Source organism: Lactuca virosa, chromosome 4, assembly GCF_052849685.1.
Source record: "Lactuca virosa cultivar CGN04683 chromosome 4, Lactuca_virosa_CGN04683_v6, whole genome shotgun sequence".
Lineage (NCBI taxonomy): Eukaryota > Viridiplantae > Streptophyta > Magnoliopsida > Asterales > Asteraceae > Lactuca > Lactuca virosa.
In genome coordinates this window covers 197,578,970-197,596,851 of record NC_136429.1, presented here as the reverse complement: position 1 = coordinate 197,596,851, position 17,882 = coordinate 197,578,970, and the positions used below count along the sequence as shown (strand labels likewise).

Here is a 17,882-nt window from a genome sequence, read left to right as displayed (position 1 = left end):
AACGCTTTTCCTCGGCGGCCTGAGTATTCCTTTCTGCTCAAGGCGTCTGCAACCACGTTGTCTTTTCCGGGGTGATAACGAATCTCACATTCGTAATCGTTTAGTAATTCCACCCATCATCTCTGCCTCATGTTGAGTTCTTTCTGATTGAGGATATGCTGAAGGCTTTTGTGATCGGTGAAGATAGTGCACTTAGTGCCGTAGAGGTAATGTCTCCAGATTTTTAGGGCGAAAACTACTGCTCCTAATTCGAGATCGTGCGTCGTGTAGTTTACCTCGTGTGTCTTCAGTTGTCTTGAGGCGTAGGCAATGACCTTTCCTCGTTGCATTAACACACATCCTAGACCTCGATTTGACGCATCGTAATGAACGACAAAGTCCTCTGTTCCATCCGGTAAGGAAAAAATCGGAGCACTGCACAGAGTTCGTTTCAGCGTTTGGAACGCAACCTCCTGTTTATCCCCCCAGACGAAAGTCACTCCTTTTTGAGTCAAGGTGGTGAGTGGTTTCGCGATCTTGGAGAAGTTTTGAATGAATCTTCGGTAGTAACCGGCGAGTCCTAAAAATTGTCGGATCTCTGTGAGTGTTCTTGGTGCTGCCCAGCTTTCGATTGCCTTGATCTTTGAAGGGTCCACATGAATTCCTTCCTTGCTGACCACATGTCCGAGGAAATTCACTTCTCGAATCCAGAATTCGCACTTTGAGAATTTTGCGTACAATTTCTCCGCTCTCAGCGTCTCCAGGACTTGACGTAAATGATGGCTGTGTTCTTCCTCACTTCGGGAGTAGACTAATATATCATCGATGAAAACGATCACGGACTTGTCTAAGTAAGGTCGACACACCCGATTCATCAGGTCCATAAACGCCGCGGGTGCATTTGTTAAGCCGAAAGGCATCACTACAAACTCGTAGTGACCATAGCGCGTTCTGAAGGCAGTCTTGGGAATATCCTCCTCTTGAACTCGTAGTTGATGGTACCCCGATCTAAGGTCAATCTTTGAGAATAAATTTGCTCCTTGCAGCTGGTCGAAGAGGTCATCGATTCGAGGCAAAGGGTATCGGTTTTTAATGGTGAGTTTGTTTAATTCACGGTAGTCGATGCACATACGAAACGGTCCATCCTTTTTCTTAACGAACAAGACCGGTGCTCCCCAAGGTGAGAAGCTTGGCCTAATGACACCTTTGCTTAGCAGTTTGTTCAATTGACTGGACAATTCCTGCATCTCGGCTGGGGCTAGACGGTATTGCGATCTGGCTACGGGGGTAGCCCCAGGAATTAGGTCGATTCGGAATTCGACTTGTCTAGCAGGGGGCACTCCTGGAAGGTCTTCCGGGAATACGTCGGGGAAATTACAGACCTCCTGAATGTCCTTGATGTTTTTCGCTTCTTGTTTCTTGTCTACGACGTGGGCTAGGAAGGCGTGGTACTCCTTGCGGAGATACTTTTGAGCCTTGACACAAGAGACGATCTGAAAGTTTGAGCTAGGTTTGTCGCCATAGACGACGAGAGTTTCGCCATTTGGCAGATTAAGGCGAACGACCTTTTCGTGACATAGGATTTCAGCATGGTGAAGGCATAACCAATCCATGCCAATGATGACATCAAAACTTTTTATGGTGACCAGCATAAGGTCGATTTGGAAAGAGTGATTGTTTAAGGTGAGGGTACACTCTGTGTAAATGTCGTTAGTGTTCTCTGTTTTTCCGTTAGCCATTTCTACGGTGAATGTGTCTTTTAGTGTTTGTGATGTTTGCTTAAGCAAGCGTTTAAATTGATGGCTCATGAAGCTTTTTCTCCGCGCCATTATCGAAAAGAATGCATGCGTATGTATTGTTGAGGAGAAACGTACCGGTGACCACAGTTGGATCTGCAACTGCTTCCTCATGACCTATCGCCAACACTCTGACCACTTCACCAGGGTTGGGGTTTCTTGCCTTCGGGCAGTTACGCTTGAAGTGTCCTGCTTCTCCACATCCATAGCAGGTTCGGTTGGCTCCGGCGTTGGCAGCTTGTGCGTTCTGTTGGACTGGAGCTTTACAAAATCGGGCAGTGTGCCCCTTTTTGTTATAGTTGGTGCAGTGCATTTCACGGCATGCGCCGTTGTGGTGAAAGCTGCACTTGTTACACTTGGGTAGGTTCCCGGCGTATTGCCTTATCGGAGTTGGGTTAGCAGTGGTTGTGGAAGCGTGCACCGCAACCGCTTGTTGCTTTTTGGCAGGGTATTGAGCAGGTTGACCCTTCTTCTTGTTCCAGAACTTTCTTTTGTTGCTCCCCCCTTTTGCTTGTTCGGTGGTGGTTGCCACGGTGCCATGGCTGGCTTTATGGTCAATGAGTTGTTGTGTCAGTTCCTTGGCACTGTCAAAGGTAGTTGGCTTTGAGGCCAATACGTTTCCTTGAAGCTGGGAAGATAGTCCCCATATGTATCTTTCCACCTTTTTGCTTTCCGATGGAACCATCCCGGGACACAGCATGGCTAGATCGCTAAACCTTGAGGTATATGACAGGATGTCAGAGCCTGTCATTTTGAGACCCCAAAGTTCCTCTTCCAACTTCTGTATCTCGCCCCTTGGGCAATACTCCTTCATCAACATGGTTTTCAGGTCTTCCCATGTTATCGAGTTAGCCACCGGAAGTGTCAATGCCTTGACGTGACCATTCCACCAGGTGAGGGCCCTTTCAGAGAATGTGCATGCTGCAAATTTGACCTTGCTTGCTTCAGGGCATGCGCATATTTCGAAGATGGATTCGGTTTTCTCGAACCATTATAGTAATGCTATGATACCTCCGCTTCCATTGAAGGTTTTGGGTTTGGCATTTGTAAAGTCTTTGTAGGTACACTCTCTCGAGTGTCCCTGACTGTCCCCTTGGTTAGAATTTGTGGCACCATTACCCGCACCACCCGCATTATTGGTGCTGATTTGGGACATTGCGACTGCTACTGCGGCTGTCACGGCAGCCTGGAACATTACTGGATCGAACTGAGGGGGGGGGGGTGGTGGTGGCGGTGGTGCAGCTCCTGCGGCGCCGCCACGTCTAGGATTTCTACGAGGTGGCATTTTCTGCCATATCAAGAATGAAAAGACAATAAGTCTTTGATAGCGCTCACAAGTCGAGAGTTAAAACTAAACATTATTAGTTCTTTATATGCATCATGATTCCGACTTGTAAAGATATCGTATGAATCCATTCATACTAGATGTCTATAGATAATGAAATATAGACTTTATGAATGCTGATAGATTTGGTTCACATGAAACGTCTGTGATAGTATCCATATCGGGCCCATCCAACAATCGTTCGATGTATAATATTTATATATAATTAAGTTTTAAATAAACTTTCGAATCTAATGGGTCTGCCCTGGGCCCACAACCAAACAAGGAACAGGATCCAAGGCGGAACCACCATTTCTAGGTCGACATGGTCTTAATTATACATAACTTTGATTTATACATCAAACAATCATAAATCGGACACCAGTAAATTTAGTCTGAAAACAATTCCTGTCATGAACTTGATGTAATAAAGCAAATAGCGTGTCAATTTCATTGATATAACTTAGTATACAATATTGGGGAAAATTTGACCCTACAAGGGGTCTATGCTACATCAATGTATGGCAAAATTTTGACCGCCTAACAGATCCCGGAAGTGTAAACACTTAAATCGCGAGATCGTACATAAAATACTAGAAAATAATAGTAGTATTTATCCGCAAAACTAGATTAGACTGAAGCGAGCAGTGCAAACACTACTTGCGGCGGTTGAAGCTCTGAGGATCACGAAGTGAAGAAACGAAGTTCCTCATTTCGGCTCTGGATTCAGCCGCCTGGCGTTCTGCGTCTGCCAGACGTCCTTCTAGAGCGGCTCGGTGTTCTCGGAGTTCTTGCACTTCAGCTCGGGTCGCGGCCATTTCCCGTCGAAGAAGCTCGGTGCGGTCTCGAGTTCGATCGTGGTCATCATCCAACCGACAAATGCGAACGGAGTTGACTTGGCTGGTTGCACCAATTTCCATGAGGTGGCGAGTGTTAACTCTTGTTTGCTCTTCGTGGCGTGTGACACGGTGAACCATGACAGGAAGGGCTCGGTCGGCTGACCCTCCTCTACTGAGATCGTAGAAACTTCGTTCCATGCCATAGGGAGGTCGTTGACCTTGCTCTCGGCTCCATCAATGTATAGTTTCGGCCCATTGGGGCGTCAGGCCTTGGAAGTGTTGCGGAGGGATAGGGGCAGGGTGTGGGTTGTAAACTTCGGGTTCTGAGTCGGTTCCATCTGAGTCTTCTTCCTCTTCACCGTCTACGGATTCTTCCTCTTCCATGGGTTCTTCATCCTCCATGGGTTCCTCTTCGGAATCTTCCTCTGGGTCTTCCACAATCCAACCGGCATTTCCTTGGTTGGGGAAATAGGGATCACCCGGCAAGTGAAATCCTGCCATTGTGCCTGTACGAGAATAGGGACAAGAAGGATATCGCGAGTAATTTTGGGAATAAGAAGTTGGTTGTCGCAATTTATAATGTGATTATTACGGTTTTTGTGTTAAAATACTCCTATAGTATTTTTATGTTTGATTCTCAAGATTTTTGGGAAGTTGAAGACTTGTTGCTCATCATGATTCCTCTTCGGCATACGTTGGTCATACCTTGGCTAAATATAGTTGATCAGGCTATATTCATCCAAGATATGACTTCATACCCTGAAGCTGGATCATGGTGCCCAACTTGTCTCGATACTTTTATGTTATTGCCATTATGATACTGAATTAATGAGTGCGATTGTGCGTGTACTTTTATAAAAATACAAATTTTTATTTTTAAAGTACTTTTGAAAAGATACGTCAGAGAAATTTGGTCCCGTTGTATTTATAGTTTGTATATCTTACGTGGTTCGATATACTTAGTTCACTATAAACCTGGCTCTGATACCAATCTGTCACACCCCCAAACCGGAACGGCGGAAACGTTCGGGGGCGGAGGACGTCATGCTCAGTATCATAACCATAGTGAAGAAAGTAAACACAACCATCATAAATATAATTTAAAAGGTTACATCGTTGCAAAAAAATACATGTTTCCAAATAAATTACATATGATGTCAAAATAGTTCAAAAGAAATTTGCACCTTAGCGTCTTGTCTTCAAAAATCTTGTGGTTACCTGTATTACTGAATACCTGAGAATACAAGTTGTTTTTGAAAGAGTATCAGCATAAAGCTGGTGAGTTCATAAGCAATTTATGAATGAAAAATGAATGTTGTTCCTTTAAGTTTGTTACAAGTTTGTTTCCAGAAAATCCAATATTTTCTAAAGGTTTGTTGTAGTCTTAACTGAACCAAGACTTAGTATATGTAAGTAAATCGGCGTACTTGTGTGTGTGGTTTTATATTTAAATAAAACTCCTAAAATCCCCGTGAACTGTGTGTTTTTGTTAATTCCCCATGTGAGATGTTATAACCATGCTAAAACTCGAAGACCTCATACTCGACGTTCTTCAGGCATCGGAATGTTATGACACTTGTCACCTCAGACCTGCCGGTCTAGCTGTTGCAAGCAGCTTAGGTGCGGGTTTGTCAGACCCAATATAGATCTATACACAACTATCATGCTCTCCCTCCAAGAGATTCTGATTATAACTACAGGACTTTTCTGTGGTACTTAAGAGTACCCCGAACGTTTCCGCCGTTTCGGTTTGGGGGTGTGACAGAAGGCAAGCATTTTTATTCCTTTTTCATTCATATGCCCAAGTCTCTGGTACCATAGAGTGGATGCCCCAACTTCTTCAACAGCATGTGCCTCATCATCAGAAACACATCACCATGTAAAGTGTACCCTGCTTTTGACCTCTAGCAACCACCAAGTTTCCCTTTGTCCCCTTCTACTGATGATCACCAAAAGTGACATGGTGACCTTTATCATCAAGATGCCCCACTGATATCAAATTTCTTTTCAATTCTGGAATAAACTTGACATTCTTCAAAATCCACTTCGTACCCACAGTAGTATTGAGGACCACATCCCCAACATCTGTAATATCAAGGATCCGACAACACTAGAGTATGGTACGCATACCATATAAGCCATATCAATCTCAGTAGTGGGACTCAAACGAGATGATAACTTGAAATGAGCTAAAAAAGGTGTGTTGGAAGGTTTTGCTTCATGCATATTGAAGTGTCTTAGGACTTTCTCATTGTAATTTTTATGAGAAAGATGCAAGACCCTAGAATTCCTGTTACGAACAATTTCCATACCTAAAATCTTTTTGGCAGCTCCTAAGTCCTTCATTTCAAAATCAGCTTTCAACCGATCTTTCAATTTTTGAATCTCCTTCATATATTTCTTTACGATTACCATGTCATACACATATAAGAGTAAGTAGGTCATCTAACCATCATCACTATTTTTGTAATAAACGTAGCTATCATGGGCGCACATCTTGAATTCGTGACTGGTCATGAACAAATCAAACTTCTTATACCATTATCTAGGAGACTGCTTGAGGCCATAAAGAGATTTATTCAGTTTACACACGTAGTCCCCCTTTCCAGGAACTACAAAACCCTCAGGTTGTTGCATAAAATCTCTTCCGCAAGCACACCATTTAAGAAAGTTGTAGTAACATTAAGTTGCTCTAATTTATAATAATTAGAAGCAACCAATCCCAATAATACATGCATAGAAGTATGTTTGATAAATGGGGAATAAATATCAGTGTAATCAATGCCATGAATCTAACTATAGCCTTTAGCTACTAACCAAGCTTTGTACCTTGGTTTCTCATTTGGGTTGACAGGTTCCTTGAGCTTGTAGACCCACTTGCATTTAACTAATCTTTTGCCTTTCAAAATAGTAACTAAATCCCAAGTACCATTTATTTGCAAGGATTCCATATCACTTTTTTCATTGCAATCATCCAATCACTTGTGTATTTTGAGTTAACAGCCTCGTCATAATTCACAGGCTCCATTCCAGACTCAATATCATCAGCAACAATAAAGGAATAAGCAACAAGATCAGCTTCAACATACCTCTTTGGAGGTACAACTTCTATTCTCGGTCTATCTCTTTCAATGCATTGAGTAGTAGCTTGTGGTGGTGAATATGTTGACTCTTCAACAGCAACAGGCTCATCAGAAGAGGAAGACTCTTGATTTTTTACTGAACTTGGAATACAGGTGAAAGGTGAAGTAGGAAGCTCCACCTCCATTTGAGCTTTTGCTTTACTTGCTTCAGATGATGTATTTGATGCATATGTACTTTTTGAAGAGTCTGAAAGTGGTTGAATCATACCAAACTCATCAAAAGTAACATCTCTTGAGATAATGCCTTTCTTCGGATCAAAGCTCCACAACTTTTACCCTTTAACACCTGGATTGTACCCAACAAAAATACATTTGGCTGTACTCGGTTCTAACTTCCCATTGTTAACTCGTGTATAAGCTACATATCCAAAAAGTTTTAAATCTATATAATTGGCAGGTATCCCAGACCATAACTCAAACGAAGTTTTCTTCTCAATTGCTCTTGATGGTGATCGGTTGATAAGATAGCAAGCAGTCGCAGTAGCCTCTAACCAAAAGGACTTTGGCAATTTGGAATTAGAAAGCATACACCGGACCTTCTCCATAATGGTGCGATTCATCCTTTCGGCTACAACATTTTTTGAGGCATATGGACTACCGTGCGATGTCGAGTGATGCCTTCCTTTCAACAATAGATATTAAACTCTTCTGAGCAAAAATCAAGTCCATTATACGTGCGAAGACACTTTACCACCAATCCTAATTGCTTTTCAATTTGTACTTTGTAATTTCCAAAGATAGAAAAAATGTATCCCTTATGTTTCAAGAAGAAAGACCACACCTTCCTAGAGAAATCATCAATGATAGTGAGCATAAAAACAACTCCACCTTTCTGAACAATTCGATCCGGTTCCCACAAATCTAAGTGGACATAGTCAAGTGGTCCTTTTGTTGTATGAATACCACTCACAAATATCACTCATTTTTCCTTGCCATACACACAGTCTTCACATAACTCTAAATCAACAATCTTTTGCTCACCAAGTAATCCTCTTCGACTCAATTCGGACATGCCTTGAAAACTCATATGTCCGAGTCAAAGGTGCTAAAGACAAGACTAATCTGGATCAGAAAGAGACTTTGAAACAACAACAACATCACTCAAATCGTTTGCCCGTCAAGAAAGTAGAAATCTGAGGTTTTTCACTTGGCTCTCAGTTTGTCAGAACCACCTTTGAATACCCTGAGAAATCCACCTTTACCAACAAACTATATCCCTTTTTTTATCAAAAGAGCTAAGATATAACAAGTTTCTTCTGAGGTCAGGAGCATATCTAACATCCCTAATGGTTCGGATAACCTCGTCAAACATACAGATTCTGACTGAGCCATGTCCACCAACTTGACATGTAGAATTGTAATCCATCAGAACACAACGAATCTGAGCCATGTCCAACAACTTGACATGTAGAATTGTAATCCATCAGAACATAGCCTTGGTTAACCTTTTTCAAACGTGTAAAACCAACTTATGTTGTGACACATATGAAAAGTACAACCAGAATCGAGTATCTAGTCACCACTGGAATCCAATTTATCTAAATAAACTGTGAGAAGTTCTCCAATACAATCGGTCTTTCCTACATCGGTTTCACCCGAAGTGCTAGCTTGTTTACCATTTGATGTTGCTTTCTCTTTATTCTTCAACTTGAACCATTCATCAATCGTATGTCTCTTCTTGTGACAGTAATTGCAAAACTTTCGTTTACCTTTAGAAGTTGATATGGTCTTGTTGGAAGATTGAGGTTTTTTACCTCTATCTGTTGTTCTTCCTCGGGCATTTAAACCTTTGGCTTTCGCATCACTTGAACCACCACCGATAAAATATGCTTCATCTTCTCTTTTGAATCCAAAGTTGTAAAAACTTCATCTAAGTTATTTACTAACTCTTTAAATGTGGATATATGTTCAACTAAAGAGCCTCCTTCAATCATTTTAAAGTTGAACAACCGCTGCTTTAAATGCAACTTGTTTGGTAGGCTCTTCGTTATCAATAGTTGCTCCAACTTTAACCATAAAGCAGTCGCTGAAGTTTGCAAAACATCATTGGACAAATGCAAACGAATCTGTGATTGAGCTTTTAATATTTGGTCTCTTTATCTTCTACCGTCCATGAAGCGAGCATCTTCTCGGAACCCAAAAACGCCTTGTGTAAATCCATCTGAATAAGAACATCTTTCAACTTTACTTGCCACAGGAAACCCAATGTTTTGATTCAACAACGGAATATCATACTTCATCGAAGACATGATCAATGACTTGATAAAATGATCCCAATAAACTAATATGAAAACCTTGGAAGCTTGGATACCAATTGTAGTAATACGTGTGTGAAACACGCCCCAAGAGTCCGAATTATTTAGAATAATAAGTTCGATGCGAAATGGAATTAAAATATCAAGTGCAATCAACCACTAATAAAATACGAATGAAAGCGACAAATAAAAAGGTACACAATGATTATAAACCTTGACTTCAGCAAATTATTCGCATCCTTTAAACACTCCAGACTTTGTTTCCATCTTGATTTTAACTTGAAATGGATTTTACGGGAGGGATTTTGAAGGAACTCAGTTTAGGATATGTATGGAAATCTTTAATGTCATGTGTCTTACAAAAAATCTACAAAACTGTACATGACATTGACTGACATCAAGACATGTCATCTATAATACTTTATAGCTTCCACTCCTATTCGGTTTACAACCTTTATTTGATTTTTGGGTTTGGCTTTTAAGATTTTGAATGTGTCTATTGATCCACATTTCTGAATAATTAAGTACAAGTATGTATCTAGAGTACTTGTCAAGAAAAAATATGAAAGATATGTATACTCTAATCCCTATAGGAAAATGTCCACAAATGTTGGTATGAATCATTTGTAATAAATTTTGAACTATATGTGAATACTTTAATTATATCTCTTTGTTATTTCCCCCTTCATACCATCAATACATTCATCAACATTAGAAAACTTAAGATTATCGAGAATTCCATCTTTCATGGGAGGAAACATATAGTCTCGATATATTTGGCCATTTCGTTTATGCCAATTTAGAAGAATCGACATTTTTTCACCTTCTCGTGATATCATCAATTGATTCAGTCATTCAAAGTTGATTAAGAATAAAAAAAATTATAACCAAACATAATTTATAGAGGTCCCCTATAAAGCACTAAAACCAACGGTATGAAAATTATAGTTTTGTTATAGAAATTAAATTCCTTATTTCAATTTAGAAGAGTCGTCATTTTCTCACCTTCTCGTGATATCATCAATTGATTCAGTCATTCAAAGTTGATTAAGAATAAAAAAAATTATAGCCAAACATAATTTATGGAGGTCCCCTATAAAGCACTAAAACAAACGGTATGAAAATTATAGTTTTGTTATAGAAATTAAATTCCAGAGCTATACTCCAAACATAAAGAATGTCATGTAAATACAATATATGTCTCCTTCTAACATGAACAAAAGAGTCCCGACAATTTCACTTGAGATCTCAGTTTTGTTATAGAAATTAAATTCCAGAGATCTCAATTTCATCTCATACTCTAATGGTCTATTGATTTCTTCCTAAAGTTGAAAGGAGTGGGCCGACATAGAGCTAGACACATCCAATGTGGAGCTCGACAATCAAAGGCAACTCTGCCCCTCAAACTCGATAAGGGTGGTTCAGCGAGACAACTCGACAATAGGCTACCAATAAGAGAGAAAATTAATTTTTAATTTTTCTAAACCATTTTCAAAATACCACATTTTTCAAAAGAAAAATAATAAAAAAAATACTCAATTTTTTATAATATAACAATTTTTTTTCTTTCAAATTTTAAACCATTCATCAACCACTATAAATCCTAACATCACTTTTTACTTTCAACCACATTCAAACCTTCTTAATTGATCTCTCCAACATTTTTTATTTTCCACAATCTTCTAACCTTCTTCGTCTTTCAAAATGGTACGTATGTGGAACAAAGATGAAGAGATAATTTTGGCTCGTGTATGGATCGATGTAAATGAAGATCCAAAATACATCAACTACCGAGATGAGAATTCTTTCTGAAATAGAATCACCCAACGGTACAACCACAAAGTAGGTAAAAGGAACCAACGAAGTAATAATCAAATTTTTGCCAAATAGAGAGCAACAAACATAGTGGCGGTACAGTTTCACATTGTGTATTGTAGGATGAAACGTAAATCATAAAATGGCGAAAATGTTGGAATGTTGTTAGTCAATGCTCTTCGAACTTTCCGTGAAGAAAATAACTAACCTTTCCGGTTTGTAGAGTTTTGGCAACTTGTGAGTAGGTCCGACAAATGGTGTCGACATTTTGAATGAAGAAATATTTTTAGTTTTAAATAAAATAAGTTTTTTGTGGTAAAAGTGGCAACCTATTCCCCTAAATGGCAAGCTTTTGAAGAGATGTAACAAGTTTGATGGGCGTTGATACCACAGACAAAACGGTGTGGCAAACTCACTCTAGGAATACCAAAAGCGAGTTCATATGATTTGAATCATAGAACCAATATCAAGCACCAAGTGTATGTATGTAGGTAGAGTATTGGAAAACGTTTCATAAATTCAAAAACTGTAGGGTTTACCTTTCTTTTCAACGTTTCATAAATTTAGGCTGCCCCTTTGAATGTGCTCATGTATCTATAGAACTTCCACTTAGGGCCCCATTTTGTTCCACTTATACTTCAACTTATCTTCCCTTATGATGATACGTGGCTCATGAACTATCTCTTCTTGGAATCAACTATGGTGAGACTGAGATGGACACTTTCAAGTTTCTCGATCTCAAGACGTTCATCCTCTTTTGAAGTTGCAAGAAAAAGCAAACCACAACATTTTTTTTTGTATCGTTTCCTTTTATTACAATAGTTTCCTACTTCCTTATGTTCTAGTTTTACTATATAAAAAAAAGTTAGTCATTATAGTGTATTAGAGAAAAATCAAAGATTTTATAAAGATATTATAAAACATTAGAGATTAAATCTTACCAAGCAAAAGTACTTACAAGTTTTTGTGCAATACCATAAAGAAGGTCTAGGATTCATACTAGAGCTAGAGCTGACAAAAATCGACCCAAACCGCCAACCCAACCCAAACTTAGCAGGTTGGGTTGAGATTTTCAACCCATTTAAGTTAAATGGGTCAACCCGTCTAACCCATTTAATTAAATAGGTTGGGTTGGGTAAAAATTGTCAATCCGTTTTCAACCCACCAACCCATTTAACTTTAATATGTGTTAATACTATCATGTATTAATCGAAGTATTAATTTATAAATTAAAATTTTGTAGTATTATTTGTGTTTTAAAACAATGTAATCTTAATTCTCATCTTTTTTCTTATCGCCGAAAATACTAGCAACTCTCAAAAATCCCATTCAAAATTAAATATTTCTTATGTTATTTGATCAATTTATTCAAAATTTTAAATTGTGATCGTGCTTTTGTTATAATTTGAAATTTTAGTTATGTTTGAAACTAATTTATATAGTATAATCTTTAGTTAATATATTTAATTTTTTGACTTTAAATAAGTAACTCAAGTTTAACTCATTTATTTAATAGGTTGGATCGATAACTACATAAATAGGTCAACCCGATGACAACCCATTTATCTATAAGGTTGGGTTGAAATTATCAACCCATTTAAATAAACAGCTTGGGTTGGGTTGATATTTTCAACCCAATTAATAAATGGGTTGAACCCAAACCCAACCCAGGTCGACCCATTGTCAGCTCTAATTCATACCCAACACATCCAAAATTGAAGTTAAAGGATTTTATGCATGCATGAAATTTAAATTTTAAACCCATGCCACATGTTGAAACTTAAACATGAAAACTGATAGGATCGTGAATCCAATAACAGATAAATGAAACTAAAATATGAGATATATAGATCTAGGAAGCTATTTGATTACTAAATGGAAATAAGAACAAATCAGAAAGGAAATCCAAATGATTGTCCTCCTGCCCTAATCAGAGAAGTTCTCTCAAGAGAAACCTCCTGCCCAAGCTAAAACCGATACTCAAAGCTACAAAATACTGAATACCTCACTACTCTATTTATGCTATTCTTGAGATAATTCCAGATAGGGTGCAAAATAGATAATAATAGATATTACAATTAAGTCCCCCATGTTTACCCATATATTTATATAAGACCCATAGCACATTCTCTATCAAAAACAAAAACAAAATCAATAGTGTTCGAGTTCACAATGCAATTACATAAAACTTAATTACATCATCTCTTCCAACATAAAATATGCTTTTTTCCATGTTAATTCGACTTGCAATTATCTTAAAAAGATGAGCTTCGTATAAGTAACAAATTAGACAAACTTAAACTACAAAGTACAAACACAAGAAGAAGGGCTATAACTTGTATACATAATGTATATAGAATTGTAGATGCACATTCACATTCATAATTTAATACTAACCTGAAAGATTGAGTTAAAAGAATGAAATAAAAATGTCATAAGAATCTGAGTTTTGTTCTCCACATCTCTCCAATGACCTTTTTGGGTGTAGGATCATCCACTCCTCTATCTCTTTGTCCTGATGTAAAATACAACCATCCATCCCAGAATCCCACCAGTGTTGTTTTCACACGAAAAGGAAGCTTCCCAACCACTGACCATTTCTGCAAAAACAAACATTCTTAAATCCATATATACATTAAATATTACAAATAAAAAAAAGACAGCTTACCAATGTATCCAACTGAAACTGGAAGATTTCATTATTGAGGATCATTTTCTTGGTTACAGGGTGTTTGTCTGTAGTGCCACCAGCAATAACAATGGAATTGTTAACAACTGCCCAAGCAAACTCTATATGGGAATCAGGTTTTGGCATAGGAGGCAAAACTTTCCACTTCATCTCATCATCCAACATGTACACATCACTATACACAACCTGTTTTCATTCATTTTACAAAATTCATCAATGTAGTATATGACACAAGTAGTAAAGAAATTAAAAGAAGTTACTTACCTCATTCCTTCTAGAACATTTGAATATAGGCGAATTTGGTTTAGCCATAAAGTCGCCTTCTTGACCACCAATGGTATACAGCCTGTCATCAACCACAATACAAGCCCTATGTGGGCCCCCACGAGGTATAGGCATTTCAATTCTCCATTCTTTCTCCAAAACTTTTCCATCTTTCACAGCAATGCTCCAATGATCTACACCTGGTGTATATCTATCTTCTTTGCTACCACCCATCACATGGAGTCTACCTCTCCAAAGCTGAGTTGCAGGAGCATACCTAGGGACAGGTAAAGGTGGCATGTCTTCCCATTTTTTAGTCTTGGTGTCAAGTACAAATGTATGTGCTGTGGGCCCTCTACACTGTGGGCCATATTGTCCAGTCACTATGTATATATATCTTCCATCTGTCACCATTCCCAGATGAGAATGTGCCATTTCTTTTGGCATATCAAATCTTCCTCCCCATGTGTTGCTTGTGAAATTGTATATATCAACATGAGAATGCACCTACCAAGAATGAATAAAAGAATAAAACTTTAGCTTTTGTTTACATGTTGTATGCAGAAGATTGTGAAGTTCAGGTTCTTACAAGATCAATAGTTCCATATCCTGCAAAAACAAAGAGTTCATCATTGATCTGTATTGCTGCTCCATCAAGACGGGGGACTGGTGCCTCTGACATCTTCTCCCATTTTAGTTCTGGTCCAGGTAAATCAGCAAAAGTTTTAGATAGAATTCTTCCATGAAATTCATCTTTTTTATCTTTATCTGCTACAACCTGTTGTAGAAAATTTGGGTATTCATTACACTATATCAGGTGTGAATACAAAAATAGAGACATGCATTACACTTATTAAGGACTTATACTAAGATGAACTAGAACATATGGATTCAATGAAACAGATGTGCAAACATCAGGAGTCTTATGTGATTTCTATATCCCATAAAGTTGAATGGTTGGTCTTGTGATATGATAAACAAACAGCTAATGATTTATGTGGTAGAACATGGGACCTTCAAAAGACATGAAAGTGTAGTGAATGTACAATTACTGGTTTGAATGTGCAGAGAACATAAATGAGAATCTTAAGATGTTTATGGGGGCCATGATTGAAGAGAAGCTAATATAACACGGCTGGAATGGCTTGATCATCTTAAAGATGGTGGAAAGCCAAGAGATTTGAAGTGGAATACATATAAGGAACTAACATTGATTAGATAGCAGATCTTAAAAGGATGAACAACGTATACAGAAAGATCAAATGCTCTATCAATCATCTCAGGTTTGTGATAGGTTTTGAGAATGTAATTAGACATGGAGACCGAAGGCTGCTTGTTGAATGAAGTAGTTATCATTGAAGCAACAAACAATTCTAAATCACAATAGAATCATTCAGGCACTTGAGTCTCACAAGTTCAACCGTAGGTAGAAAGAGACTTCCAATTACAGTATCAAGGAAACTTGTTTTAAGTTTCTTTAACAGTAGATTGGTTAGTTGTAAGTTGTAAGCATGATTAGTTACCCATTTATATGAATACCAGATCCATCTTTCTATTCTAATAATCACAGCAGTATCTTCTAGTTTTTATAACCACAGTAGGTCACAAATGCACACAAGGAAGTATGAAGAAGATACCTTGGCAGAGTGATTGGAAGAAGCAGGGAGGGGAAAGGAGTCGGAAGATGTTTTAGGCGGGGGCCAATCAAAAGCGGGTTTGTAAGTGAAAGATCGTGCAGAGGAAGATGTAGAAGACGCCCAGAGTAGATCTGCAATAAGGGCTGCTCCCAGAAGGCCAACGCATATGAAGAGAATCTTGGCCGATTTCCTTTGCTTTCCGGCAGCTAGCCTAGGCATCTCTATCAATCACTTGCTGATTCTGCGGCGATTGACAACGCACATATCTTGTTGGGAATCAATGCAGATTTTTAGAAAATTGGTATAGATATGGCGGTGAATCGAGCAATTGAAGAGTTGAAGAGATGGATGGATCGATTGGGCAGACAGAACACCGGCAAGGGTTTTGTGGGAGTGTGAATGTGGCCGATTAAAAAAAGAAAAAGCAGGACGCTGGTATTAGCCGAACAACGGAAGAAGCGTCGGTGATGATGACAACTCACGCTGCTTAATATTTTCGATGATTTACATTTAAGTGGTGGGATATTTGATATCAGAGTAAATTACAATTCACTCCTGCAGGTGCCAAAATGCACGTTTAATCCATATTTTTAAAAATTAATTCGGATCGTCCCTTACATCGTAAAAAGTTACACGCTTTGTCCCTTATTAGTTTGAATTTGCACGCTTCATCCCTTGTGAGACATAGAATGACTATAATGCCCTTTTAAATTTATTTTTTTATTTATTTTTGACAAATCTGATTATTATTGATTATTAAAAAATATTTTAATCATTTAAATTAAATCTCTCTCTCTCTCTCTCTCTCTCTCTCTCTCTCTTGTTGAACAACACATCACCCCACCACTACCGGAGATATGCAAAACCACCACCAAAAAACCCTTTTTACCACGATTACTGACCACCACCTCATTTTTTCTCTTCATTGTCTTCTTCTCAACCCCGACAACCACCGGGTGCTGCCTTTCACCTCCGACAACCCCACCACACCAAATTAGATTATACCATCAAAAACCAAAATGAATATGAAATCAAAATCCAAAAATCAAATTCAAAACTTAAGCTACGTGCAAAATCTCATATCAGAAAAGGAAATCATAACACCAAATTATAAGCTACAGACTAAAGAATACCTAGATGCTAAATTAAAAACCTTGAAACCATAGTGCTTTCCTGTTTGAGAGTTTAATAAAATCAGAACCAGGATTTTAGCAAAATCAGAACTGGGTTTTGTAATCCTTGAACCCTACCGTGAACCATGATCTTCTTGGAGGTTGCAAGTATGTTTGTAGTAGTTTCGAGTCACAGAGAAAGAAACTTAAAAGGTGCTTTTTTCTGGGTGTATTTCACATCAAATGAGGAAGAAGAGGGTAATGGTAGCCCTGGAAGCTCCATACACACATCCTCGATTTCACACACACACGATGACTGGTAAATCGGAAAAACCTAGGCCACATTAGCATCAGGGAAGGCGACAACAGGGCAGGGAAGGCGACAACATGGCAGGGAAGGTGGCGATGGGCCATCAATGTTCTTAAGGCAGAGGGGAGAACGAAGATAGGGGATGGTAGTTTGGGGTCCGATTTTGGTTCACTGATTTGGAGTTTCCCCGATATCATGGTATCATGGAGGCAGGTGGCATTTCTGTGTAGAGTGGGTGAAAAAAAAGGAATCGAAGGTTGAAAGAATTTGGGGAAGGGGAAGGGGGAGGGGTGGGGATTATCGATTTTCTTTTTTTCTTTTTGTAAATCTAAAAATGATAAATATAAAACAAAAGAAAATAAGAAATAAATAAATAAGGGCAAAATAGTCTTTTTATGCCCAAAGGGATGAAGCGTGTAAGTTTTAAATTAACGAGGGAAGGTCCGAGTTAATTTTTAAAAATAGGGACTGAACGTGTCTTTTGACACCTGCACGAGGGACGATTCATGTAATTTACTCTTTTATGTTTGTATTCGTTTGTTAAGATATTGTAACATCTTAAAAATCACGATAAAATTTTTATTTTTCAATTTAAGTAAAAATCATTGTTTCAATCAAACCTAAGTCATAAAAACCAAACATCCAAATACAAATATCCCAAAATCAAAGTATCATAAAATCTCCAAAACATATCACTGAAGGATGTGTACAATCACATC

General features: G+C 38.4%; 1 protein-coding gene across 1 annotated transcript; it reads right to left on the bottom strand.

Annotated features, from left to right (window-relative positions):
• Positions 1 to 13,470: 13,470 nt before the first annotated feature.
• On the bottom strand, positions 13,471 to 16,228 carry LOC145107886 (Galactose oxidase/kelch repeat superfamily protein). Its single transcript, XM_079044842.1, has 5 exons — positions 15,742 to 16,228; positions 14,694 to 14,882; positions 14,105 to 14,611; positions 13,820 to 14,026; positions 13,471 to 13,751 (listed from the first exon to the last, which is right to left on the bottom strand). Exons 1-5 carry the CDS (start codon positions 15,958 to 15,960, stop codon positions 13,584 to 13,586), a joined length of 1,290 nt encoding a protein of 429 aa, XP_078900968.1. The 5' UTR covers positions 15,961 to 16,228; the 3' UTR covers positions 13,471 to 13,583.
• Between the last annotated feature and the right edge of the window lie 1,654 nt (positions 16,229 to 17,882).